Raw genomic sequence first — 27,053 nt, forward strand, 5'->3', positions numbered from 1 at the left:
CAAAGCCAACCAGCATCGGATGTCTCAGAGAAGGACAATGCAGGGGAAAGGGTGGCAGCATCTGGAGAGGCTCCCCATGCATTGGCACAAAGAGCTGCATGTGAAGAGAATCCTGTTGGAAAAGGAAAGAGGGCCAACCTGCTTCAGAATTTATGGAAGAAAAGAAAAGCCCAAAGGCACAATGTGACAAAATGACTGGAAAGCAGAAGGGTTCACCTGGAGGAAAAGCGGTCAGGTGGTTATTGTTATGGTCGCTGGCAGGTCTGAGGCCTCACGAGCCCTGGGAGCAAATGAGGCCATGTTAATATTAATGCCTGGTGTGCCCTCTGCCAGTGTCCTCAGAGTCCCCAGGGCAGGATGTTTTCTGTGCTCATGTACACCGTGGCTCCTGTTCTGAATCTTTCCTCCTGTTCCCTGCCCCTGTGGTCCTCCTGCTGTTGCTGTCTCCCCAAGGCCCCTCATCACCCTCCTCTGCTGAGGCTGCCCTGGGTCCTGGGGCCTGTTCTGGGGAAGGCAGGTGGCTGGTCCTCCTCTCACTCTGCTGTGCCTTGTCACCTGGGTCCCAGAGCTTCACACAGTCTTTGAAACACAGCTCCTTCAGCATTCTCACTCAACCCTGTGTTCCAACAACACTTAAACCAGCTGTTCTGGGATTGGGAGCACAGGGGCAGAGGCCATACTGTCCCCTCTTTCTCATTGCTTCCCAGGCCTGTTATCTCCTCCTTGGGGGCTGCGAATGCCTGTGCACGAAACACCTCCTTCCCTATTCACCCACACCCTTGTCTGCCCATTTGGCAACTTGTACAAATAAACAGATCCTGGAAAAATAAACCCACTGCTGAGCCGAATGTAATCCTGGGTCCCAGTTTGGGTTTAGTTAGGTCATGCTGCCATACTTTAAGGGCTAATGAAATAGATACGTACAAGTCCAAGGGCTTTATGATCCCCTCACCCCCACTGAGGGCTGCATATTTTGGTTTCACTAACCACTTTGGCAAAGCAAGAGATATTCTATGGCAGTGCATTTCAAGCAAGTGTGCATCACGCCACCTGAGGGTCTTGTTAAAATGCAGAATCTGTTTTTGTAAATTGGGGGTGGGGCCTGAAATTCTGCATTTCTAAGATGCTCCCAGGTGATACTGATGCTGCTGGTCCACTTTGGGTTGTAAAGGGGATCAAAATATGCCACCCCCAAATATGACACTTTGTCACAAGAATTATTTTAAGCTGAAGGTATTTGAGGAACAGCAGATGCAAGAAAAGATCTCTATCCTCACCCTATTTATTTAAAAGCGGACATAAATTTCCCTTTGTGAAGTTGTTCCTCTCACTTGCCTTGTAACAGGAAGGGCTGAACAACTGTTAATCACCAGAGAGGACTCTAGACTCATATCAGCCCAGAGATGGCTCTGAGAGGAATATGCATAACAACCCTTACTAAAATAATCTTTATCTTCTACTAGTTTCTCATATATATACACATATATACACCTTTTTTCCCCCATAGAAGCTCAAACCTTTTCCCTTTGTTTTATTACTTCTCTACAAGTTTATCATTCTTTGTTAAAATGGTATATAAGTCTCTGAGTCTGACTACCTTTTTGGGATTTTCACTTCATTTCTGTGAGGCCCTTATATGCATGTGAAAGAGACATTTTTCTCCTGTGAATCTGTCTTTTGTCAATTTATTTTGCAGGACCCCAATCATTTAACTTAAAGAGTAGAGGAAAAAAAGTTTTTCCCCTCTCTAACAGTGGGCAAATTCTAGATCATTTCCTTTGCCACTTCTATATACTGTACAGAAAATCTTTTGTCAAGGGAACCATGGCTGGACTTTGTGTTTCACTGCACTGATGCCATGTTTTTATAACATATCAGAAATTACTTATTAACTTTATGAAAATAACTACTTATAGGCAACTTGCACTCCCAAAAGGATACTCTGGAATTTCACTATATATCCTTGGTGCTCAGAGTGCATCCAGGGCCCAACAGCATCAGCATCACCTGGGACCTGGTTAGAAACACAGACTGTCAGGCCCCACCCAGACTGTCTGAATCAGGACCTGCACTTCAACAAGATTTACAAGTGATTTGTGTGCACATGAACATTTGAGAAGCTCTGCTCTGTAGCACATAGTAAATTGGAAATGGGAGCTTCCAGTTTAACCACTTCAGCAGGATCCTCTAAGGAGACATGTTGGCGACAGCAGGGAAAAATTCAGACCTTGTCTGTTAGTCCTCTTTGTTGTCATGGGGTGTCTGTAGGGTATAACCCAACGTCCTGGGATCTCTGAAAAGAGAGGAAAATGCTTTCTGGTTTGCATGAAGCATGAGGGTTTTTCAGACATAATAAAGCCAGCAGTGGAGGAAGTGTGAACTGTGATACAATGATGAGATGGGTGGCATATACTAGACAAGGGTGAGTAGGAAAACCGAGGGATGAGGGATGAGGATTATCGTGGGGGTCAGGGATAAGCTTTAAAAGTGAGAAAAGGAATGTCCACTTAAAAATACTCTGTAAACAACTGATGTACTATGTAAAACTCATGATAACTCCAAAGTTATCATGAGATGGGGCAGTCAATCCCATCTTTAAATTTGCGAGTAGCTTAGAAAAAAGTATCAGGCATCTGTTAGGTGGGTTAGAACAAGGCCTGGCAAATATCTCTCAGTCAGAGACCATACAGGGTTCTGAGCCAGTATGCTGGGAGGCACTAAGGGAAATTGGCATGGGTAAGTCAGCAGATAAAAGCCAACCCTGGACAGAGGCACTTCTGAGAGAAGAGCAGGAAAAAGTCTCTTTAGTTACTTTGTTTCTGATGTCTCAGTCAATGTCATGTTGGTAATAAAGAGGTTAGGTAGTGAGGATGTTAATTAGAGATTGGAGTGTCATCAGTGATGACAGCTAATAAACAGCATGGCAGTTTCATTTTATTACCTCGCTCTTATTAATTTCTACAGCTCTGATCAATATAGACATTGGCCAGGCTTCTGAGTTACGAAACAGTAGCATTTTTGAGGCTTAGTGAGAGAGGCTTCATTCCAATTTTTTATTTGTTTACAAAGCCTTCCTTGGGGTGTTGGCATAATCAAATGTAAGTTCACAAACATTTCTCCTGCCTCATCTCTGCATATGAGCAAAATGAGTTTATTCCCAAACAGCCCCTGCAAAATGCCCAGGACAAATGATTACGCAGTGAAAAGTAAAATTATTTCAGCCAGTCTTTCTCTATCTTCCACAGAAGAATAGACATGAATACCCTCTTAGCCCTACATACTGAGGCCACAAGTGATTAATCTAGTGAAATCACAAAGAAATAAAAAGTTGATAAAAGGGAAAGTATTTTCAGGGGCACCTTTCTGCTAGGAGGAGGGGGTTAATAATGTGGTGTTAGATGCATTGACCTTTCTTTTTTAGTCATCCTTTTGTTGTATTGAATATTACCAGATAGTTTAAAACACCTAATTCATTTTGTTTAGTACACATAATTTGTAAATGTTTATAGAGAGAGTATGTAATACTTGAGTCCTATGGCAATTTTGATTATCTCTCATTATTTTTCTTGTGTTATTATGGCTTTCTAGGAGCCAAGATGAAAATTCTAAAGTTAATACTGACCACAGACATAGGTTTCTTTGCATTTTAATTAGACATGTGAGTTATTTTAAAATGACTTGGAAAAGGTAAAATCTCTTTAATTGTGATTTAAAAACACAATATAAAAGAGAAATCTTTTATTTTTTTCTTGATGCTAAACTTGATTAGCAGCTAATGTTGTAACACAGAAAAGTAAGTGTAAGTAATTATACAGGAAACTGGGTTAATGTGACTTACAGTCACTCTGGTAGCCTTTCTAGCATAATAAGGTGGAGAGCTGATCATCGTGGAATCAGGTTATGTTACTTTATCTGAATTGTGGCAGCAGATAAGAGACCCACTTTCTGAGCATCAAACCTATTAGAGGCAATAATGGCATGCCATGCCGGTGCAGTTACTGAGTTTATTAGCTCACCCCAGAATCAGAGCATCCTAGGATCAATGAGCAGAAATTCCGTTTATCTCCCCAGCAGACCTATTTGCTTAGGTTTGCTGGAGTGTTTCTTTTATTATCCCATCCCTACTGGTTTTTCATTTCAATCACTATGTGAACGACAAATCCATCCTGCTGAGTCACATTTAGCATCATATTCTCTTTGGCCTTGAGATGTACGTGTACTTGGAGGAAACTCAAGGTTACAGGACTTATTTTCTCTATGAACATGTGAAAAATGAGCACAAGTTGAGTGCTCACTCTAGGCAGAGCAATGCACTGGACATCCTCAGCAATGAGTAAGACATTAATGCCATTTGGCAGGTGGTAAAACTGAGGTTCATAGGGATTAATTAACGTTCCCACGGTCACACAGCTAATAACAGCTTGGCAGAAGTCCTCTGACCCATGGTCAGTGTTCTTTGCACTAAAACGAAGCTTTCTCAACCTGAAGCAATGTACTGCTGTCCCCTACCTCTATGAGTCGTTCTTCAGAAATGCTACTTTGTCAAATTTCCTGTCGCAGATGGATGTTTGTGATTATATTTTCTTTTCACCTCACTTATCTAATGCTTTTAGGAGGTCTTTTGTGTGATGTCTACTGGTGCTGCAATTAGCAATGCTCAGTTATTTACAGTGAGAGCTGGAAGACTGAAGCTAGATATTTGTGTTTGATGTTAGGGTTGGGAATTTGTTCCCCAAATCTTGTGTGCTTGCTCTCTGTACTGGGGCAGAGTTGAGGGGTTTGCATAAACCCTGGTCTCTGGTTTTGGAGAGCTTACAGTTTAGTTGAGAGGGAGAATGTTTACACCTACTAAGATGAAGTAACAATTAGCTGAGATGTGCAGCAGGCAAAACCATATGTTCCACATTCTGTGCTAGGTGTTGGTCTCAGGCATTCATGCTAAATTTTGCCTTAATGAATGAGCAGGTCTTCAGAGGAGGGAGCTATCACTGTGAACTTACGAGGACAGAGAAGGCTTGGTAGTAGAGATGGGTCTTAGGCTTTACAAGATGGTGAGGCTTGGATTGGTGGGGGAGTGGAGGTGGAGTGGGTTGGAATTGTGAAGGGCCTTATGTGTCAAGCAGAGGAATTTGGGTTTGGAACTCAAGGAGGCTAATAAGGAGCTACTGTAGGTTATTGAGCAGATGGATGGCTTATCAAAAGCAGTGCTTGCTCTTCTGTATATGTGGGGTTAGATTGGCATTGAGGAGAGACCCTATAAACATTTGTATTTTGGTTTAATGAAGTAGAAGCAGCAGTTTTGTCAAGTCCAGGCCAATTTATGTTGCTGTAGCAAGTTAACAGAAAAATAAGGTGTTAATAAGAACATATTTTCCCTGTGTTACTTCATGGGACGTGGTTGGCTTGGTGGCTGAAGACAGAATTAGCATGTTTAATTTTTACTATCTATGGCTTCATAAACAATTTACTGTTGATACAGGGACAGAATACGGATTATTATCCTAGATTATACAGGTTGAGTGAGTCTCCCTTATCCAAAATGCTTGGAACCAAAAGTGGTTTTTTATTTTTTAATTTAATTTAATTTTTTTATTTCAAAGAGTTTTTTTTTTTTTTTTGGATTTTGGGGTATTTGCGTTATAATTACCAGCTGAGCATCCAAGATCTGAAAATCTGAAGTCTGAAATGCTCCAATGATCATTTCCTTTGGTAAGAATGTCAGTGCTCAAAAAGTTTGCAGGCTTTGGAGCATTTTAGATTTTGTATTTTTGGTTTTGGGATACTCAACTGGTATGAGGGTGAGCCACATGAAATTTGTTTTTTTATGGTTCAAAATTGGTAGAACTACCAGCAATTTCATATGGTTCCATTTTACTGATTTTGTAAGTACAGGTGTTGCTGGAGCTGAGTGGACTTGGGCAGGCTGTGGCTTTCTAATAAGTTGATTGGGGTAGGTTCTGGACAGTGGTGCTTAGTGGGAGACTGAAAGTACTCTGTGTGCAGTTGTCCTGGGGCATGAGCACGTTCCTGGAGACTGAGCCCCAGGCCTAAAGGATATGCTGTGCTCTCCCTAATGTTTGCTCTCCCTGCCCATGGACCAGGCATTCATAGTCTTCTTATTTTTTTTCTCTTACCTGTAAAGAAGAAAATTTTGCTCTAGACTACTTTAAAAGAGGAAAGAGGTCTTGTGAAAGAGAAGATAAAAATCGGTGCATCCCAAGGTTGCATTTTCCTGGTGCTTCCCAGTAGCTTGAAGCAGCCATAGCTAGAAGAAGTGCAATTTCAGTAGGACCCAGTTATGCTGAGAAGGTGGAGACTGAATTGTCACTTTTGCTGCAGACCAAGGAGCTTTTGAATAAGCTTGTGAATGCCCAGGCAGTGGAATGAGCATGTCTGATGTTGGTGTGGTAGAGGCTGAGCTGTTCTCTCTTTACATCCTTTTACACCATGCCCTGGGTTGGAGGCTGTTCTTACAGAGCCCATTCTTTGCTCAGGGATGGGATGTTCCCAGATTGTTCTCCTAACCACTAGGGATCAGGGCAAGTTTTGAGGTAGGGTCTGCTGAAATTGGCTGAGCACAGAAATCCCAGAGAGCACATCCCCTCTTCTCCCTACCCAGCTCTGGATACCATTGTGCCAAGTCATCCATTAACACACTCAGACTCTACAGTTCCAGTGTTTGGGAACTTGAGGCCACTGCTCCTGTTGTAATTTGGGCCTCTTTGTCACTCTATGTCAACACTCAATACATAGAGCCCATTACTGTCAGTCCTGTTTCATGAGCACTGCTTTATGCCTCCTTGACATCCCATCTTGGACCTTTTAGGAGGGTTCAGGGGCTTTCCTGAATCTCCTTCTATGCTAAATGTTCGAACATCCTTAAGGTATTCACTGAATGTTCCTTTGTCCTATTGGTTCTCCCTTGAGGATTCCTCTCCTATTTCTTCCCTGTAATGGATAATTCTTCCTTTCCAGGGACTATAGATTTTGAAGGTAGAGCTCAGAATTTAGCTCCCCAGGTCTGCTTCAGAGCTATTATTTTTCTTCCCTCCTATAACACCTTTCCTTAGCTGAGGCTTATATCATCCGGTGATACAATATACACCCTTGCTTTGCCACTGTCATATAGTGGCTGACCATTCATTTCTCCATGTTACCACTGTCTTCCTCTCCACATTGAGTCTTACCTTCATCTGTGATGACCTCAGTGGCTATGTGGACAGCTGGTCCAGCCCTATGTCATGGTTCCTTTGCTATGTACTGGGTGGCCTCCACCTCATCAGGTGTTGAAAACCCAACTCAAATCTTGTCTCCCTAGCAGTCTTGGTTGCTCATTCTCCTGGTACTTCCATTGGATTTCATTACATCTTCTTTATGCCTCTAGGTTTTCCTGGTAGGTCTGCCCTCTTGTGACCACAGCCAGCAGTTGATCCTTTGGTCCTACCTATTCTTTTCCCACATCTGCTTGGAAAAGCCTCAGTCCAGGCTATAGGCTAAAATCTCTTTCCCTGTCCCTATACTGAGTCTTCTGAGAAAATAATCAGGACTTCATTTACTTAGTCTGACAGTATGTATCAAGGATCCTACTATCTGTGAAGCACATAAGAAAAACCAAGAACACCAGCCCTTTTGTGCACATGCATTTGACAGTCACCTTCCTTGACACCCTTCCTCAGTTCCCCAATGCAGGAAATACAAACTAGTATTCCTTCTGTAGCTCTTTTTCTTTCTCTCAACATCAGCTATCTCAGACAAAAATGGAGGCAGATTAATTAAAGAGGCTGTGAGAAGAAAGGGGATAACAGATGTCCATATATAGTTTAACTGTAAATGTGATTGTTAAGCTCATAAATTTGTGGTGTGTGGGAAGATCAGTATCAGCCACTACCTTGTCATCTCATCTGACACCTGCATCTAGATGGAAATCATCTCAGAACAGATTGTACATTATAATTAAAAAACAAAAAACATTCTGTGTAGATTTGCTGGGCCAAAATCCCATCCTGGCACAACTGGAGTTTCTGCTACAGTTGATTCAAATACATGTATAAATGATTATTTTAAGTTTCTTTTTAAAGGAAGCATAAATAGCAGATTCTTCCATGTAGGATATGACATATAGGTCCTGCAGGGTAACTTTAATAATTGTCATCCCCCCCTTGTGGCTTGACTGAGTTATATATTCTGTTCTTTTCCAATTTCTCTTCCTGACCTGGATAGAAATTGAGGAAATTAAACCACTCCTGCCTCACCTGTTTTACTCTGGCTGGGTATTGTCAATCAGGAAATACAAAAGTCCTGTTTTATTCATGTATGTTCTCATTATTTAAGCTCTGAACCTTGGTTTCTTTACATTTTTTTAATAAGAAGAGGGAAAACCATCTGGACAAGGAAGTTTTTACACCTAGATTGAAACCTTCTTCAATTTTCCTATACTAACTCTAATGCAAGTGAATCCCAGTCAGAGCTTTAAGAAATACCTACCATATCATGTTGGCCCATGAGTTCTTGTGATGCCAGATGAAGCTGTGCACAGTAGACTTCTACCTTATTGATAGATTATACTACCAATAAAGTGAAATTATAATATAAAATAGATATTAAGATCGTAAGGACGGTGTTAATAACTAGCAACTATTGTGTCCTTACTATGTGTCAGGCACTCTCTTAGGTAAGTTGTAATTTGATCATTTATTCTTCACAAAAACCCTGGGAGGGAGGTGTAGCATTCTTACTTTATAAATGAAAAAAAAAAAAAAAAAAGAAATGCAAATAATTTGTCCAGGTTCACACAAGTAGTCCGTGGCTGTGCCAGGATTTAAATCCAGATCTGTCTCAAACCCTGTGACCACAACCTCTTCGCGTACTGCTCCACCTTGAGTGAGTTCAAAGTCAAGCTGAAAAAAAAGTTCTTGGCAAAGAGATGGGTAAGATTGGGTTTTTCAAAGTTCTGGAATGTTCCTACTTCTTGGCGTTTCATGGGCAGCAAACCTGGCCCTTCAAAGTTTTAGAATGTTCCTGCCTCTTGTTGGTGTTTCATGGGCAGCAAAACTGGCCCTTTTTATCTCAGTTGTAGATCCTTGAAGGTCAGTTCACTTTGGGGTAGCTGGAGTTGTGTTTACAGAGTCAGACCTCACTGTGAGAGGGCTCCTGTATTAGTCCCTTTTCATGCTGCTGATAAAGACATACCTGAGACTGGGCAATTTACAGAGAAAGGTTTTCTTGGACTTACAGTTAGTTCCACATGGCTGGGGAAGCCTCACAATCATGGCGGAAGGCAAGGAAGGGTAAGTCCCATCTTACATGGATGGCAGCAGGCAAAGAGAGAATGAGGAAGATGCAAAAGCGGAAACCCCTGATGTAACCATCAGATCTCATGAGATTTATTCACTACCATGAGAACAGTTTGGGGGAAACTGCCCCCATGATTCAATTATCTCCCACTAGGTTTCTCCCACAATACGTGGGAATTATGGGAGTACAATTCAAGATGAGATTTGGGTGGGGACACAGGGCCAAACTGTATCAGCTCCCGAGGTATGGCCCATCCTGGGGGCCCCTATGAGGCCTACAGGAATCACTGCAAGCCCAACGCTGACTCTGTTCTGCACTCTTGGTGTAGAGGAGACTGGGAATTAGACCTAAGTATAAAGGCTCTGTTATTTCTAACAGGCTCTCAGGAACCACACTTACAAACTGTAATACTAGAATCAGTCATCTTTAGTAAAGTTTTGGTGAAGGCTGAGGGCTCTCTGAACCCATCTTAACTAATACTCTATTGTCCTTTTCTTGTTGCAGGACAGCAAGGCCTATGTGACCATTCTCTAAAATATTTAAGCTCGAGAATCACAGAGCGGAAGCTGCAAGGCTCCTGGCTGCCTGCCAGCCGAGGGAATCTGGAGAAACCATTCCTGGGGCCGCGTGGCCCCGTCGTGCCCTTGTTCTGCCCTCGGAATGGCCTTCACTCAGCACATCCTGAGAACAGCCCTCTGAAGCCCAGGGTCGTGACCGTGGTGAAGCTGGGTGGGCAGCGCCCTCGAAAGATCACCCTGCTCCTCAACAGGCGATCCGTGCAGACATTCGAGCAGCTCTTAGCCGACATCTCAGAAGCCTTGGGCTCTCCCAGATGGAAGAATGACCGTGTGAGGAAACTGTTTAACCTCAAGGGCAGGGAAATCAGGAGCGTCTCTGATTTCTTCAGGGAAGGGGATGCTTTCATAGCTATGGGCAAAGAACCACTGACACTGAAGAGCATTCAGGTGGCTGTAGAAGAACTGTACCCCAACAAAGCCCGGGCTCTGACACTGGCCCAGCACAGCCGTGCCCCTTCTCCAAGGCTGAGGAGCAGGCTGTTTAGCAAGGCTCTGAAAGGAGACCACCGCTGTGGGGAGACCGAGACCCCCAAGAGCTGCAGCGAAGTTGCAGGATGCAAGGCAGCCATGAGGCACCAGGGGAAGATCCCCGAGGAGTTTTCACTAGATGACAGAGTGAGGACCCAGAAGAAGTGGGGGAGGGGGAAACGGGAGCTGGAACCCAGTAGCAAGCCGCCCAGGGAAGCCACTCTAGAAGAGAGGCATGCAAGGGGAGAGAAGCACCTTGGGGTGGAGATTGAAAAGACCTCAGGTGAAATTATCAGATGCGAGAAGTGCAAGAGAGAGAGGGAGCTCCAGCAGAGCCTGGAGCGTGAGAGGCTTTCTCTGGGGACCAGTGAGCTGGATATGGGGAAGGGCCCAATGTATGACGTGGAGAAGCTGGTGAGGACCAGAAGCTGCAGGAGGTCTCCCGAGGCAAATCCTGCAAGTGGGGAGGAAGGGTGGAAGGGTGACAGCCACAGGAGCAGCCCCAGGAATCCCACTCAAGAGCTGAGGAGACCCAGCAAGAGCACGGACAAGAAAGAGGACAGAGGCCCAGAGGATCAAGAAAGCCGTGCTCAGGGAGCAGCCAAGGCCAAGAAGGACCCTGTGGAAGTTCTTCCTGTCACAGAGGAGGGGCTGAGGGAGGTGAAGAAGGACACCAGGCCCATGAGCAGGAGCAAGCATGGTGGCTGGCTCCTGAGAGAGCACCAGGCGGGCTTTGAGAAGCTCCGCAGGACCCAAGGAGAAGAGAAGGAGGCAGAGAAGGAGAAAAAGCCATGTATGTCTGGAGGCAGAAGGACGACTCTCAGAGATGACCAACCTGCAAAGCTAGAAAAGGAGCCCAAGACGAGGCCAGAAGAGAACAAGCCAGAACGGCCCAGCGGTCGGAAGCCGCGGCCCATGGGCATCATTGCCGCCAATGTGGAAAAGCATTATGAGACTGGCCGGGTCATTGGGGATGGGAACTTTGCTGTCGTGAAGGAGTGCAGACACCGCGAGACCAGGCAGGCCTATGCGATGAAGATCATTGACAAGTCCAGACTCAAGGGCAAGGAGGACATGGTGGACAGTGAGATCTTGATCATCCAGAGCCTCTCTCACCCCAACATCGTGAAATTGCATGAAGTCTATGAAACAGACATGGAAATCTACCTGATCCTGGAGTACGTGCAGGGAGGAGACCTTTTTGACGCCATCATAGAAAGTGTGAAGTTCCCGGAGCCTGATGCTGCCCTCATGATCATGGACTTATGCAAGGCCCTCGTCCACATGCACGACAAGAGCATTGTCCACCGGGACCTCAAGCCAGAAAACCTTTTGGTAAGCCTTGACTTTTGATGATATGGGAGAGGGTGTTTTTAGAATATGGGATAAAATCGATATTAATTGTTTTATACTCTTTACACACTAGAATTTTACTTTTATGTTATTATAACATACTTGTTCCAGTATTTAAAACTATGGTTATAGGTCATAAGTTGCTGAGATAAATTAGTTTTGATTAACTTACGGAAAAAGAAACCTTCCAATTTAAATAAAATGGAAAATGTCTCTTCATCTCTGGGAGAAAAATGCTTTTGTCTTGATAGTGAACACGTGGACTTAATTTCTTGGTACTTAGGTACTGGGATGCCTACTGGTGGCAGCTTCCCCTCGAGGCTTTGTGTGCATCATCCACCCTCCCACTGAGATGCCACTTTGGTCTTTTTGAAGATAACGCTTTGCTAAGCAGCTCAAAAGGTGAAAAGGTGCAGCGCTGTAAGGGTCTGTGTAAGGAGTGCTGATGAGGCTGGCTCTGGAGTCAGATAACTTGGGTTTGAATCCTGGCTTTCTTAGTTGCTTGCTCTTAGATAAGTCCTTTATCTTGCTGGACCTTAGTTTCATCATTTTGTAAAAGAGAGATGGTAATAGTGCCTATTTTGGAAGGTTGCCTGCAGTTTGAGTATGGGAAAAAGAAAAGCAGCCCCTGACAGCTGGGAGCTGGCCTGACACTCTTATCTCAGCTATGCCATTCTCCTGTTGAGCATAAGCAATTTCACAGATCACAACATCAGATAAGGCCACTCTGACCATAAGGGATCAAGACAAAAGCAAAACGGCTTTATACTGATGTCCAAATGTAGATAAAAATAAGAATATTGTCCAAACCACAAATAAGGTCACATGTCCCCTTCGTGGTTGCTGTGAGTACTGACTGCGTTGCTTCATCCTTCCTACCTTCATGTAAGAATTATTAAGATACCCGATTATAGAATTACCCCCACGTGCTGACACTATCCAGCCCAGAGCAAAACCCTGCTTTCATGAATCCTCCCCCAAATCATCTAACACAGCCCACATATTATCATGAGTCCTTTAAACACTCTCTTACTTTGATTCCCAGATCCCAGTAGTACGTGTTCTCCCTTATTGCAATGAGTCAGTAAACTTAGTGTGTTTGAGTACAAGTGTGTGCCAGGAGGTCTTTGTCAGGATGACACTGTCACCCTCTGGCACGTTCACCCACTTTCTTCTTTGTAGCCCCAATCACCACTTGATAAGAGTCTATATTTGCCTTTCTGTCTCCCTCTTATTGGAGAGAAAGTTCCATGACAGCATGGACTTTGTTTCATTCAGATTGTGCTCCCAAACCTAGAACAGTTCTGTCAGTTGGTCGACATTTAATACATGTTAGTTGTATGAATGCCTAAAGGCCATACCATGCTGCCTGGGAAACAGCAAGAACTCCATCAGTGGCAGAGACTATCACTATTATTACATTAAAAGCAACCCTGATATCAAGGTGAGTATCATGAGTAAGCATTCAAAGTCACATCACTGCAGATAAAGCAATAGTGAATGAACACAGTGATTTTGATGGGCCATATTTTGGCGGGAAGCTGGGAAGGTGGGGGAAGGGATTTATGCTGTTTTCTTTAATTTCCATGGCTGTAGACTCAGCCTGGAGACACTATCCCAGTTGCATTTGCCTGTCTGTAAACTGCTCTCACAAGCAGGTGAAACACTGAGTGAGTCAAGCTAATTATCCAGTGAAATGAGGTCTACGTTGACCACTAAGTCGAGCAACCTTGTTTTTGTGTTTTTGTCCTAACCCATAGAATTACAGAAGCAGTTTGACTGGTTGGATGAGCGGTCTGAATTACCATCAAATAACTCTCTTTGAACAATTTCATTTTTTGCATTAGCTGGATGTCCTTGTCCTTTCTTTACTCGCTTTTTGATTCTTCCTGTCTTTTAGGTCTGAGCCCAGATGTCTTCCATGTGCAATGTACTATACACTCTTTATTATGGACACTTTGGAATTGCAACAGAGCAATGTTCTTTAACAACTCTCTGCTTCTTTCACCAAATTGTCTAAGCAGGAGAGATCCCTTTCGAGGCCTGAGGAGGTCCCACGAGCTGAATATTTCAGTCATGTGCCTACTGTAGCATTATAACAGTTATACAAGTTCTCAGCTATGTGGAATGAGATCATTTTCTTTTGGAGACAGTTAGCTTAGTCTGCATTTTCTAACAAGATCCTGGAACCAGTCGGTTGAGTCGACCCATCTCTTGGGCAATAGAAGCTCTCATTTGTGTGAAGGGATTTATCTGCTATTTTTGAGATGAAGAAAGTCAGTAATGTTATAGATCACATGGAGGATGGTTTGAGGAAGTAGGAAAACAGCAAGGAATATGTTTAATATGGACAAGCTACTTGCCTCTGGGTAGTTCTTCATGGTTTAAATGTCAGTGCATGCATGTTTTAATGCTCTGGGGCAATGGAATTGTGTGTGTGTGCGAGAGAGAGAGAGACAGAGAGAGAGAGAGAGAGAGAGAGAAGGCAAACTACAGAGTGGTTATAGTTTTTTCAGTCTAAATGCATGAGCTTTTGTTTATTGGAATTGATCCCAATTGATATATAGACCCTTTCTTTTTTCTGATTTTGAAGAAAGCCTATATATATATATACACACACACATATATATATACATATATATATATACATATATATATATTTCAAATAAACTTTTTTTGTGGTGGTATGGCTTCTTCAGAAACTGTAGAAAGCTACATGTTTGAGCCATCTTATGTGGAATAGGTTAATATATTTGTTTTCCTGTGGATAATTTGTCAGCTTGCATTTATCAAAATGGACAGGTCTGGCACATTTATAAAACATGTTTATCCTTTTTCTGGGTGAGTGAAGTTTAACATATTGTTATGTCAGAAGTCTAAATGCTATCTAATGTCAGCACTTTTTGGTTTTTCAGACAGAGGTAGAGATAATATTGGATTGACAGTTGACTCATTGTCTGGGTTTAGCAAGTTGTCATCTCTAAAGTTGCTGATATAATTACATTGCAAATTTGGCCTTCTAAGATTTAAAATATTAATAAATATTACATTGGTGACTACTGTCCATAAGTTGGTGTTCTTCAGTTGCCTTTAATTTAGTGTTTTGCACTTGTGTTGAGGTTTATATTGTCAAACTAATTGTTTCTTCCTTTAGTGGATGGCTGCTGTGTCTGTTAAGACCTGTCTTTGTTAAGCTTCGGGAAGTGATTATGTCGGAACTAACTTTTGATTACACGGCTGATTGTAAGTGTTGCTGCTTTTAGAGACTATCTGTATGTGCTAAAAGCTCCTAATGAATATAGTAAGCTTTCAAGTTTTAATCAACAGAAATATTTATATCTGATAATTGTGCCCTAGAGTAAAATTTTAGGCCTATATTACTGAGTTTATCTATTTCTACTGATCACATTTCCTGATAAGATGATGGTGCTCTTCTTCCCTTAGGGTTATTTAGACTCCTGAGATCTTACAAAAGAAGTTTTAATTATAAGAATTTCCAGCTTGCAGAAATACCAGTGTTAATTGCTGCTTCTGCCAGTGTGTGCTCCTTGGAGGAGTTGGAATATGCTGGGTGGTGTTGGCTGGGCTCTGGGGAAGGAAGTGGGAAAGCAAACAGGAGCTGGAATAGTGATGATGATGATTAGACCAGCTCACACAGGGTGGAAGGGCACAGGCCAGGTTATTTATAGATGATGGCTGAGAGATTATATCCAGCAAAGAAAGCTGGGTGAGCGGGATGGGGGAAGGGACTGAGGAGGTGTCAGACATGAGCATTGAGCATGGTCATTTGAGAACATTTCTTCCAGAATAAGGGGAAGAGAAGGATGTGTTCCTGCACTGGAAACAGAGTGGGAAGGAATGAGCAGGGTGGGCATGCTGCTACGCCTCCACTAGCATATAGGGTGTTCATGTCTCCAATTCTGCTACTACCCCCAGACTAGCTGTTACAGCCCTGGAGTGCTGGGAGCTGAGATCCCTGAAATCCAGGAGAGACGGTGGTGGTGATGGTGGGAACAGGTCTCAGCTTGGTCAAGGACAAAGGTTGTACCCTCTTTCTGGTCTCCTGCTGGTTCTAGGAAGAAACAGGCTTGTCTATATATTTACTGGTGAATATGACTAGGACAGGGCAGTGACTGGTGTCCCTAAGGGTGGCAGGGAAAATCTAGAAGGATAAAGAGTAGCCGGCCACACTTCCTGCGCATTCTCCCTTTACCATGAACCTGTTCAATCATTTTCTTGGTCTGAATTCTGTAAGTTCTTTTTCTCTTCTATTTTGATATACAAGAAGGACTCACTGATTATTGCTATGGTAGTCACTGGTTCTGCAATGCATAATTCTCCTTGATCAGCAAGATTTCTCTTCTAACAGCTTCAATTTCAATCTCCTTTCCCTTAGCTTCCAAGACAGAGGTATTCATGTCTTCTCATTAATAGTCCAAGTATTCATGAATGCATTTATACCCCAATCACATTAATTAAAAAAACTGGTAACAACTATGAAGTATACTTAAGCTCTACTTAATAAAATAAATAAATGTGAATTTCAGCAGTAACATGAAATTACCAAAGAAATTACCAAGTCTTTAGGTCACTGGCCAATTTTGATCTAGTCAGTGAGAATGCTGTTATATAAGAGATTGAACTCCTCTGGAGAACTGCGGGGTATATTCTTGTCAGAAATCATTGTGGTTATGACTGTAGGTTTACATTGGTAAGACAGGCTCTCAGTATCCATTTCAGCAATTTCCAGGACAATAATAGTATCTGTACACTCAGTGAACTTATGTATTTCCAGGGTTTGGCCACATAGGCAGAGGTCACAGGAAATTTCTCAAAGTCTTCAAAATTCTAGATACTGGATCATCTTGAGGATTGAGGTTTTCTTTCCTCCATAAGTTCCTTTCGAAACATCCACCTAAAAGGATAGGTGTCTAATAAGTTACTGTCTGTAGTAAATTATCAACAACAAACATAATTTTAAAGTGTGGTTCCTATTTATCAACTTGGTGGATATGTTCTAAAACTGTGACCTCATTTCATCAAGGAAGCCTGAAGTTCAGGTCATTTGGTAAAGGAACATAACAGCACCTTCCTTTAGTCTGCTTAATCCCTGTGTTCATGTATGTTATCACCTCTCTAAAAGAGTATATTCTTGTGAGCCATTTGAGGGTCTAAGATTAACTTTCTTAAAACTCTTTAAGGGCATTCGGAAAATGCTCTTAAGCTGAGGAAACAGCTTAGTAAATCTCTTCAGGTTTCTGAGGTCTAAGGTCTAGTTGTCTAATTGCAACAGAAACCCTCAGGTTCTGGTTCATCTTGTGGAAGTCCCACATGTTAGGGGTTATGTGAGGGGAGGGAGAAAAGAAGGAGTGAGGAGTCCGCAGCCATGGTCCCAGCAAGAGATGATGGTGGCTTGGTCTTGGGGACTGCAGTAAAGATGATGAGAAGTGGTCATCCTAAGGGTAAAGACAAGACTTGTGAGTGGATTGAATGCGGTGGATGAGGAAAGAGAAGACTCAAGGGTAACAGATGTTTATGACCTGAAACTGGATCAGTCATGGCCCCATCCTTCTAATGGAGGAGGGTGGTTTCTGTGTAGTTATGGGGATGAGAGTCTGACTGAGCTAGGATAGAATGGAAGGTGGAATACTGTAGACAGTGTGTATAGACACATCTTTCAAGGGTGCGTGTGTGTGTGTTTGTGTGCACGCACGAAGGAGATCATAGAAATGGACAGTAGCTAAAGAGGGATGCAGAGAAAATAGGGTTGTGTTTTTTTTAAGTTGAGAGATATGACAGCATCTTTATGTGATGATGGAGCCATTCTCTGTGTTCGGGAACTGTGGGAGAGAAGCAGGGTCGAGGTGAAATCAGTTTCCAGCATGTTGAATTTGAGATGATCATCTGATTGGATGACTAGGTGGTGAAGTAAAGTGTACTGTGAAATATGAGGCTATCAAGTTCAGGAAACACCTACAGTCCAAAGTCCATTCCTTCATCAGCTGGGCTGGCCACCTGTGACCAGACACGGGGTTAAAAAGACAGTGCATTACAGTGACTTCTTTGCTTAGAGCTGCCGTTAGATTCCCTTCACATTCACATTCAGAATAAAAGCCAAGGTCATTTCCACGACCTGGAAGGTCTTATATGATGTGGACTCCGTCTTCCTCTCAAAGCCACTCTCCAGCCACTCAGCTCCTCACTTGCCCTGCTCCTGCCCCTGCTTGCTACATCAAACCATGCATGCCCCCAGCCTTTGCATTTGCTGTTTCTTCTACCCAAAAACTTGCTCCTCGCATCTTAATATGGCTCACCCCTACCTTCTTTCAGATGTTACTTCCTCAGTGAGTCCTTCCTTAACCACCTTATTAAAAACAAAACAAAACAAAACAAAACCCTGCCACTGTCTGTGCCAGCACTGCCAGTAGAATTTTCTGTGATGATGGAGATACAGATTTCCTGTATCTGCACAGCCCAATGTGGTAGCCTCTAGCCACATGGGCAGTTCCTCCTGTCTAAGGAACTGCATTTTAAGTTTCATGTAAAAATCAATAGCCATGTGTACTTAGTGGATACTGTGCTAGACAACGCAGTCCTTATCCCACTTTTACTTTTTCATAACGCTTATCACTGCCTGACATTACATATTTATTTGAATATTGTTCATTAATAGAAAGGAGGCTTCATAAGAAAAAGAACTTTGTTTCATTCACTACTTTATTCTTAATATTGCAAACACTGCCTGGTAGATGGTAGGTGTGTAAATATTTGTTGAATGAATATGAGATTTTAATTAAGTAGAAATAAGCAGATGCAATAAACAGACACCAAAAGCATTTTGTGAGCATGCCATGTGACAAGTCCCAGGGAAGACTTTGTCCTCACTGATTTTTTTTTCAGTCGTACTTTTGTATTATGGTATGTTTATGTGTTTGTGTGTGTGTGTGTGTGTGTGTGTGTGTATATATGGTATATGTACATATATTTTGAGACAGTCTCACTCTGTCACCTAGGCTGGGGTGCAGTAGTGTGATCTCAGTTCACTGCAACCTCCGCCTTCCAGACTCCTCCCACCTTAGCCTCCCAAGTAGCTGGGACCACAGGTATGAGCCACCATACCTGGCTAATATTTTGGTATTTTTTGTAGAGATGAGGTTTTGCCATGTTGTGTAGGCTCACTTCAAACCTCTGGACTCAAGTGATCCACCTGCCTTGGCCTCCCAAAGTGCTGGAATTACAGGCCTGAGGCCACTGCACCTGGCCTGTGTTATAGTACATTTTGCTGTCGTTGAAATATAAACGGATTTTAGGTACTGGCATTTTAACGTGAATTGGTTTCTAAGATCATTTCATTCTTCACAGCTAGTTGAAAATGGACCTTGGAGGGAAAAAGTACGAGAAACCATGAAGGATCAAGTAAGAATGTGGCAAAAATAAATAAACTTTATCCCTGTCTTAATCCTTAAGGGAGCCACTTGTTGTTTGGTCTGTACTCTGCTTCCATCTTCTGTTCAGAGATGAGAATTGCAAGATCACATTTAAATTGAGATACCAGTGAAGGAGAGAGCAGAGTTAATTGTTCAGAAAAATAAAGATTCTTCTTGAAGCTTTGAGATTATCCAGATGCTATCTGAATGCCTATGTAAATAATGTAGATCACTTGAATTCCAAGCATGACACTTTGATGTGGCTGGAAAAGGATGATAGATGTAGACAGATAACAGTCATTACAGTGCCACGTAAAGTAACCTCTTACACCCTTTCAGTTAGGGAACAACCGAAAATAAGCCCCAGCAGGAACATGGCCCAGAGCAGCAAGTTTAGCTAGGCTGCAAAAGAGATACAGGGAGATGTGGGGTGAGGGCAAAGTGAGATGTGTGTAAAGGGGGCTTTAGTACCCTCCCCCCCCACCACACAACCCGGGAAAACCCTGAAAGGTTTTCTCAGGCAGGGACACTGAAGTGGGTCATTTGATGGGGTCTTTGGCTGTCTTGATGACCACCCAGTGCCTGGTCAGCCGAGAGTCCTGAGGTCCTCCGTTCTGATCAAATCACATCTGGTGTGTGGTGTTTGGTGCTGGGCATTCTTGGTTAAGAAAGGCATCAATGACATGGGGGCCATCCAGAACTTTACTGTGCACACAGACCTCTCTGAGGTTGCGAGGAAATGCAGATTCTGGTTCAGGGGCTCTGGGGCAGCTGAGAGCTGTAACAAGCTCACAGGAGATGCTGATGGTGCTGGTCCAGGGTCCAGGGGCTGCACTTGGAATAGGGATGAGTGAGGGAGGGTGACCAGGAGACCAGGTCCTATAAGGATTCACCAGAGCATCCTTGGTTATTGTATTAGCCAGAGTTCTCTAGAGAGACAGAACCAATAGGTTATATGTTTATAGAGATGTATGAGAGGGGATTTATTAGGGGACTTGGCTCACATAATTATGGAGACTGAGAAGTCCCATGACTGGCTGTCCACAAGCTGGAGACCCTGGGATACCAGTAGCATGGCTCAGCCCAAGTCTGAAGGCCTGAGAACCCAGGGGTTACTGGTATAAGTCTTGGATCCCAAAGGCTAGAGAGCCTGCAGTTCTGATGTCCCAGGAGGAGGGGGAGGAGGGGGTGCAGAGAGAGAGAGACAGAGAGACACCAATTGCCTTTTCCCTACTTTTGTTCTATCCAAGCCCCCAGCTGGCTAGATGCTGCTCATTCATATTGAGGGCAGATCTTCTGCACTTGGTCCACCTGGATTCACACACCAGTCTCCTCTGGAAATACCTAACAGACACTGTCCCCCCGCCCCCCACCAATGATACTTCATCAGTACTAGGTATTCCTTAATCCTGTCAAGTTGTCATCTAAAATTAATCATCACAGATACTAGCTTGGAGAAGCCAGAGGCGAGCTGGGGATCATGGTACTTGCTTCCCATCTTTGGAGGGATGCGTTCTTATTCAGCCTCACTGGAGAGGGCAGATTTAGAAAACAGGAGTGGGAAAGGAATTCTGAATCAACATAGGGGTGAATCTCCTCACAAGCTAAGCTTGCCATAAATGGGATGGACTACAGCATAGAGTTGTGGAGTCTTTTCCATTTTGAGATTTCATTCAGACATGAACGATAGTCTAGTGGGAGGATGTTTGAGACACGTTTTTCGTTTGGGTGGAGGTTTGGGTTTGATGGTATCAGATGTCCCACAGATTCTGTGAAGAAGAATTATTCTAGGACAACATCACTCATTTAATTTCAAGGTTTAAGATAGGAAATATTCTGAAGCCAAATATGTGAGGTGCTTTTTGCAAAAATAAGCCAAAAAACTTGCAGACAGTGTGCGACCTTAAATGTAATTAAGCTGCTTAGGTAGAGGAAATAAATGACAACACTGAAGAATATTAAATAACTCTTGACAGCAGAAGCTGGAGACAGAAGAATTAAAAACATCAGGCCGGCCATCTGGGGCCACTTTCTGGAAGAGACAAGTGGCACCACTGATCTTAACTGCCGCCCTGCCACCAAGTTCTGCTTATGCAATTGTTGATGCTCAGGGGATGATCCTGAGATTGAAAGAGAAAAGCTATAGCATGAAGAAACTAGAAGAGGCATAATATATCTCACATAGGTCCATATCATACTCTAAAAACAAATTTGGCATTTTGAAAATGTATCCTTCAGTCTCTGGATAGTTAACGTAATAAATTTTCAAAGTAAAGTGTGAGTTTCCAAAACATTTAATCTGCTACAAGCTCAGTGGAGCCAGGTTTTGGAATTGGGGGCTTCCATGAGGAAGGTAATGTTTCACTTATTTCACAATAGGAACACACTTCTTACTTTGGTGTACTAAGTCAGCCAAATGCTTTGTTTATTTTTAAGACTAATTATTTTAAGATGGAGCTTCATCCTTTCACCCAGGCTGGAGTGCAGTGGCTCGAACCTCAGCTCACTGCAACCTCCATCTCCGGGGTTCAAGTGATTCTCCTGCCTCAGCCTCCTGAGTAGCTGGGATTACAGGGGCCCGCCACCATGCCCAGCTAATTTTTTTTTTTTTTGTATTTTTAGTAGAGATGGGGTTTCACCATGTTGGCCGGGCTGGTCTCAAACTCCTGACCTCAAGTGATCCACATGCCTAAGCCTCCCAAAGTACTGGGATTATATGAGCCACCGTGCCTGGCCAGTTAGCCAAATGCTTTTATGCTGCTAATTTATAAATATCTGTGAGAGACATATTTTTCCAGCAATCACCCAGGAACTATGATTAATGTATATGATCCATCTGGTCATTCTGGGTATCACATTATTTTGTTTTCTTTCCCTTCCGAACAAGGTTTTCGTAAATTATTCTGGTAATTACCCTGTTGTCTCCTTTTGGGCTACGTCAGTTTCTATATGCAGACCGAGCGGAATTTCATTTTAGTTCTAAATTTATGACTTTCCATTTGGTGAGGTTAATTATGGAGACATTGATTAGATTGTCTGGTGGTGACTGGGGCTCAGTAATTAAGACACATGCTGCTTATGGAGATATAAGCTCACTGGCAGAAACCAAAGCAACTGTGGAGAATTTATTGTGGTTTGGAGAGACGGCTCCACCTTGCCATTCTAGGTGTTGCCTATGGCTGTGATGGGTCCCAGGGAGAGGCAGAGTTCCTCTACTGCCCTCCTGTCCTGGCACTGGTAGGAGCATTGAGAGCCTTTGCCCCAGTTCCAGGAGAGATGTGAGGGTGTATGCCTGCAGACAAGTTGATAATTTCTCCTACAGCTGTGGTGGCACTAATGAGTCTCCTGCTTGGATAAGATTGCCCAAATTTATTCTAGTAAGTTTTCACACAGTGGTCTAATTAACTGCTTAGTTCACCTTTGGTCTGAGCAATCAGCTTCTACCATGAGAAACAGGGCAGTTACCCTTGGACCTTACGTGTGCGGTTACAAGCTAGTTTGGAAGGAGGCTGGAGTATTGAGTTGTGTCTGATTATTTAACCTTCCCTGAAACTGGAAAACTTATTTAATGGCAGGCGGCACCGATGCATCTTTTACTTATTACAAGATATGCTGGGTTTGCGCCCTCATGGTTTGGTTTTTCTTGTGAAATTTAGTTTTATTTTTTCTAGCATAGTGACCTAAATACTTGCCACGCTTACCTCTTGCAATTAGTTTCTTTTAGGTTAAGATCCAACTTTTCCCAACGGTCATAATCTTGTATCAAATCCCTTGTTGGGGAAGGAGGACAGGACATACTAACTTGGCAATGGGAATTGGTTTACCAGAGATGAGAAAGCCAGTCACCTGGACTTGTTTGAAGGAGTGAGACAGGTGGGATAAGTTTTGAATGGGAAAAAGGAGGGAGCATTTGAGATTCTGTATTCATTCAGAGTGAAGGTGAGTGTGCCTTTTCTCTATTTTAAAAATTGACCAATTCTACCCTTTTCTAAAACCTGGTGGAGGTCCAAGGCAAACTGGGCCTTTTGGTCATTCTAGAGCTAATACTTTGCTAGGCAGATTACAGACATTGAATGAAACTTGTGACATAAGCCTATTTGCTGGAAACTGTCACTCCCATTCTCCCCTCTTTTATTTTGAGACAGGGTCTTACTCTGTTGCTCAGGCTGGAGTGCAGTGGTGCAATCATGGCACACTGCAGCCTCGACTTCTCAGGCTCAAGTGATCCTCCTACCTCAGCCTCCTGAGTAGCTGGGACCACAGGCATGCACCATCATGCCTGGCTAATATTTTTGCTATTTGTAGAGATGGGGTCTCCTCGTGTTTCCCAGGCTGGTCTTGAACTCCTGACCTCAAGTGATCCTTCCACCTTGGCCTCCCAAAGAGCTGGGATTACAGGTGTAAGCCACTGCACCTGCCCCACCCCCATTTTTTTTTTTTTTTTTTGAGACGGAGTCTCACTCTGTCACCCAGGCTGGAGTGCAGTGGCGCAATCTCAGCTCACTGCAAGCTCTGCCTCCCGGGTTCACGCTATTCTCCTGCCTCAGCCTTTGGAGTAGCTGGGACTACAGGTGCCCGCCACCAGGCTGGCTAATTTTTTGTATTTTTAGTAGAGACAGGGTTTCACTGTGTTAGCCAGGATGGTCTTGATCTCCTGACCTTGTGATCCGCCCGTCTCGGCCTCCCAAAGCGCTGAGATTACAGGCATGAGCCATTGTGCCCGGCCCATTTTTAAAAAAATTTTATTATTATTATACTTTAAGTTTTAGGGTACATGTGCACAATGTGCAGGTTTGTTACATATGTATACATGTGCCATGTTGGTGTGCTGCACTCATTAACTCGTCATTTAGCATTAGGTATATCTCCTAATGCTATCCCTCCCCCCTCCCCCCACCCCCCCCTTTTTTTTAAATGAGAAAACAGAGGCTCAGATGAGTAAAGAAATTTGTCCAAGACCATCCAGCTGCAAGTCTTGGAGTTGGAATTGTTCAAAGACTCCTGGCCTGTTTGATTCTTAATCCCCCACCCCTCCCAATGAGGGCCTGTATTTAACATCTCTCTCCTGTTTATTAGTTTACTTCTTCATTTTTCATAATTTTAAATTTTTGTGGGTATGTATTAGTCCGTTTTTATGCTGCTGATAAAGAGATACCTGTGACTGGGAAGAAAAAGATTTAACGGACTTATGGTTCCACATGGCTGGGGAGGCCTTCCCACAATCATGGTGGAAGGCAAGGAGGAGCAAGTCACATCTTACATGGATGGCAGCAGGCAAATAGCTTGTGCAGGCAAACTCCCACTTTTGAAACTGCAGATCTTGTGAGACTGATTCACTATCATGAGAACAGCACAGGAAAGACCCGCTCCCGTGTTTCAATTACCTTCTACTGGGTTCCTTCCACAACATGTGGGAATTGTGGGAGTTACAATTCAAGATGAGATTTGGGTGGGGACACAGCCAAACCATATCATTCCACCCTGGCCCCTCCCAAATCTCATGTCCTCACATTTCAAAACCAATCATGTCCCCAAAGTCTTAACTCATTTCAGCATTAACTTAAGAGTCCACACTCCAAAGTCTCATCCAAGACAAGTAAAGTCCCTTCCACCTATGAGCCTGTAGAATCAAAAGCAAGTTAGTTACTTCCCAGATACAGTCGGGATACAGGTATTGGGTAAATACAGCCATTTCAACTGGGAGAAATTGGCCAAAACAAAGGGGCCGCAGGCCCCATGAAAGTCTGAAATCTAGTGGGGCAGTCAAATATTAAAGCTCCAAAATGATCTCTTTTGACTCCGGGTCTCACATCCAGGACATGCTAATGCAAGAGGTGAGTTCCCATCGTCTTGGGCAGCTCCGCTCCTGTGGTTTTGCAGGGTACAGCCTCTCTCCTGGCTTCTTTCACAAGCTGGCATTGAAAGTCTGTGGCTTTTCCAGGTGCACGGTACAAGTTGTCATTGTCCTACCATTCTGAGAGCTGGAGGACAGTGGCCCTCTTCTCACAGCTCCATTAGGTAGTGCCCCAGTAGGGACTCTGTTTGGGGGATCCGACCCCACATTTCCCTTCTGCACTGCCCTAGCAGAGAGTCTCCATGAAAACCCCGCCCCAGCAGCAAACTTTTGCCTGGACATCCAGGCATTTCCATACATCCTCTGAAATCTGGCGGAGGTTCCAAAACCCCAATTCTTGACTTCTGTGCACTGGCAGGCTCACCACCACGTGGAATCGACCAAGGCTTGCATCCTCTGAAGCCACAACTCGAGCTCTATATTTGCCCCTTTCAGCCATGGCTGGAGCAGCTGGGATGCAGGGTACCAAGTCCCTAGGCTGCAGACAGCATGGGGATCCTGGGCCCAGCCCACAAAACCACTTTTTCCTTGTAGGTCTCTATGTCTGTGATAGGATGGGGTGCCATGAAGACCTCTGACATGCCCTGGAGACATTTTCCCCATTGTCTTGGGGATTAACATTTGGGTCCTCATTACTTAGGCAAATTTCTGCAGCTGGCTTTAATTTATCCTCGGAAAATGGGATTTTGTTTTCTATTGCATTGTCAGGCTGCAAATTTTCCAAACTTTTATGCTCTGTTTCCCTTATAAAACTGAATGCCTTTAACAGCACCCAAGTCACCTCTTGAATGGTTTACTGCTTAGAAATTTCTTCCACCAGATATCCTAAATCATGTCTCTCAAGTTCAAAGTTCCATAAATCTCTAGGGCAGGGGCAAAATGCCACCAGTCTCTTTGCTAAAATGTAACAAGAGTCACCTTTGCTCCAGTTCCCAACAAGTTCCTCATTTCCATCTGAGACCAACTCAGTCTGGACTTTATTGTCCATATCACTATCAGCATTTTGCGCAAAGCCATTCAACAAGTCTCTAGGAAGTTACAAACTTTCCCACATTTTTCTGTCTTCTTCTGAGCCCTCCAAACTGTTCCAATCTCTGCCTGTTACCCAGTTCCAAAGTCACTTCCACATTTTTGGGTATCTTTTCAGCAGTGCCCGACTCTACTGGTACCAGTTTACTGCTGCTGATAAAGACATACCTGAGACCAGGAAGAAAAAGAAGTTTAATGGACTTATGGTTCCACATGGCTGGGGAGGCCTTCCCACAATCATGGTGGAAGGCAAGGAGGAGCAAGTCACATCTTACCTGGATGGCATCAGGCAAAGAGAGAGCTTGTGCAGGCAAACTCCCATTTTAAAACTGTCAGATCTCGTGAGATTGATTCACTGTCATGAGAACAGCATGGGAAAGACCCACTCCCATGAGTCAATTACTGCACACCAGGTTCCCCTCACAACATGTGGGAATTGTGGGAGTTACAATTCAAGATGAGATTTGGGTAGGGACACAGCCAAACCATATCAGGGTACATACTAGGTGCATATATTTTTGGGGTACATGAGATGTTTTGATACAGGCATGCAATGCGTAATCATTACATCATAGAGAATGGGGTATCCATCCCCTCAAGCATTTATCCTCGTGCGATTACTTTTGCACCAACCTAATACAAACAATCCAATTATACCCTTTTAGTTATTTTAAAATGTACAATTGAATTATCATTGACTATAGTCACCCTGTTTTTCTATCAAATAATAGGTCATATTCATTCTTTCTAACTATTCTTTTTGTACCAATTAACCATCCCCATCTCCCACTCACCCTTGCCCCACCCGTACTTCTTCATTTTAATTCCCAGTCTTTTTCCTTTCTTTTTTCCCTCTGCCCAGCCTTTGCATTGCCCAGAGGCATTTTCTAATGCTCATGAAAGCTAGTCTGTGCTCAAAGTATCCTTGATCCGTTTTCTAAGTCAATGCTGTCTAATAGCCCTTCCTGCAACATGGAAGTGTGTCTATCTGTGTTTCCCAATATAGTAGCCACAAGCCACAAGTGACTTTTGAGCACTTGAAATGTGCCT

The 27,053-nt window shown here is 43.4% G+C and overlaps 1 protein-coding gene across 1 annotated transcript in view; it reads left to right on the forward strand.

Moving 5' to 3' along the window:
- The window catches only part of DCLK3 (doublecortin like kinase 3), a 52,232-nt gene that overhangs the window by 15,688 nt on the left and 9,491 nt on the right, over positions 1–27,053 (forward strand). Inside the window, exon 2 of the mRNA XM_058442945.1 lies at positions 9,799–11,675. Coding sequence (XP_058298928.1) covers positions 9,799–11,675 — 1,877 coding nt within the window. The remainder of the gene's footprint in view (positions 1–9,798; positions 11,676–27,053) is intronic.

This window comes from Hylobates moloch, unplaced genomic scaffold, assembly GCF_009828535.3.
Source record: "Hylobates moloch isolate HMO894 unplaced genomic scaffold, HMol_V3 SCAFFOLD_8, whole genome shotgun sequence".
NCBI classification, from domain to species: domain Eukaryota; kingdom Metazoa; phylum Chordata; class Mammalia; order Primates; family Hylobatidae; genus Hylobates; species Hylobates moloch.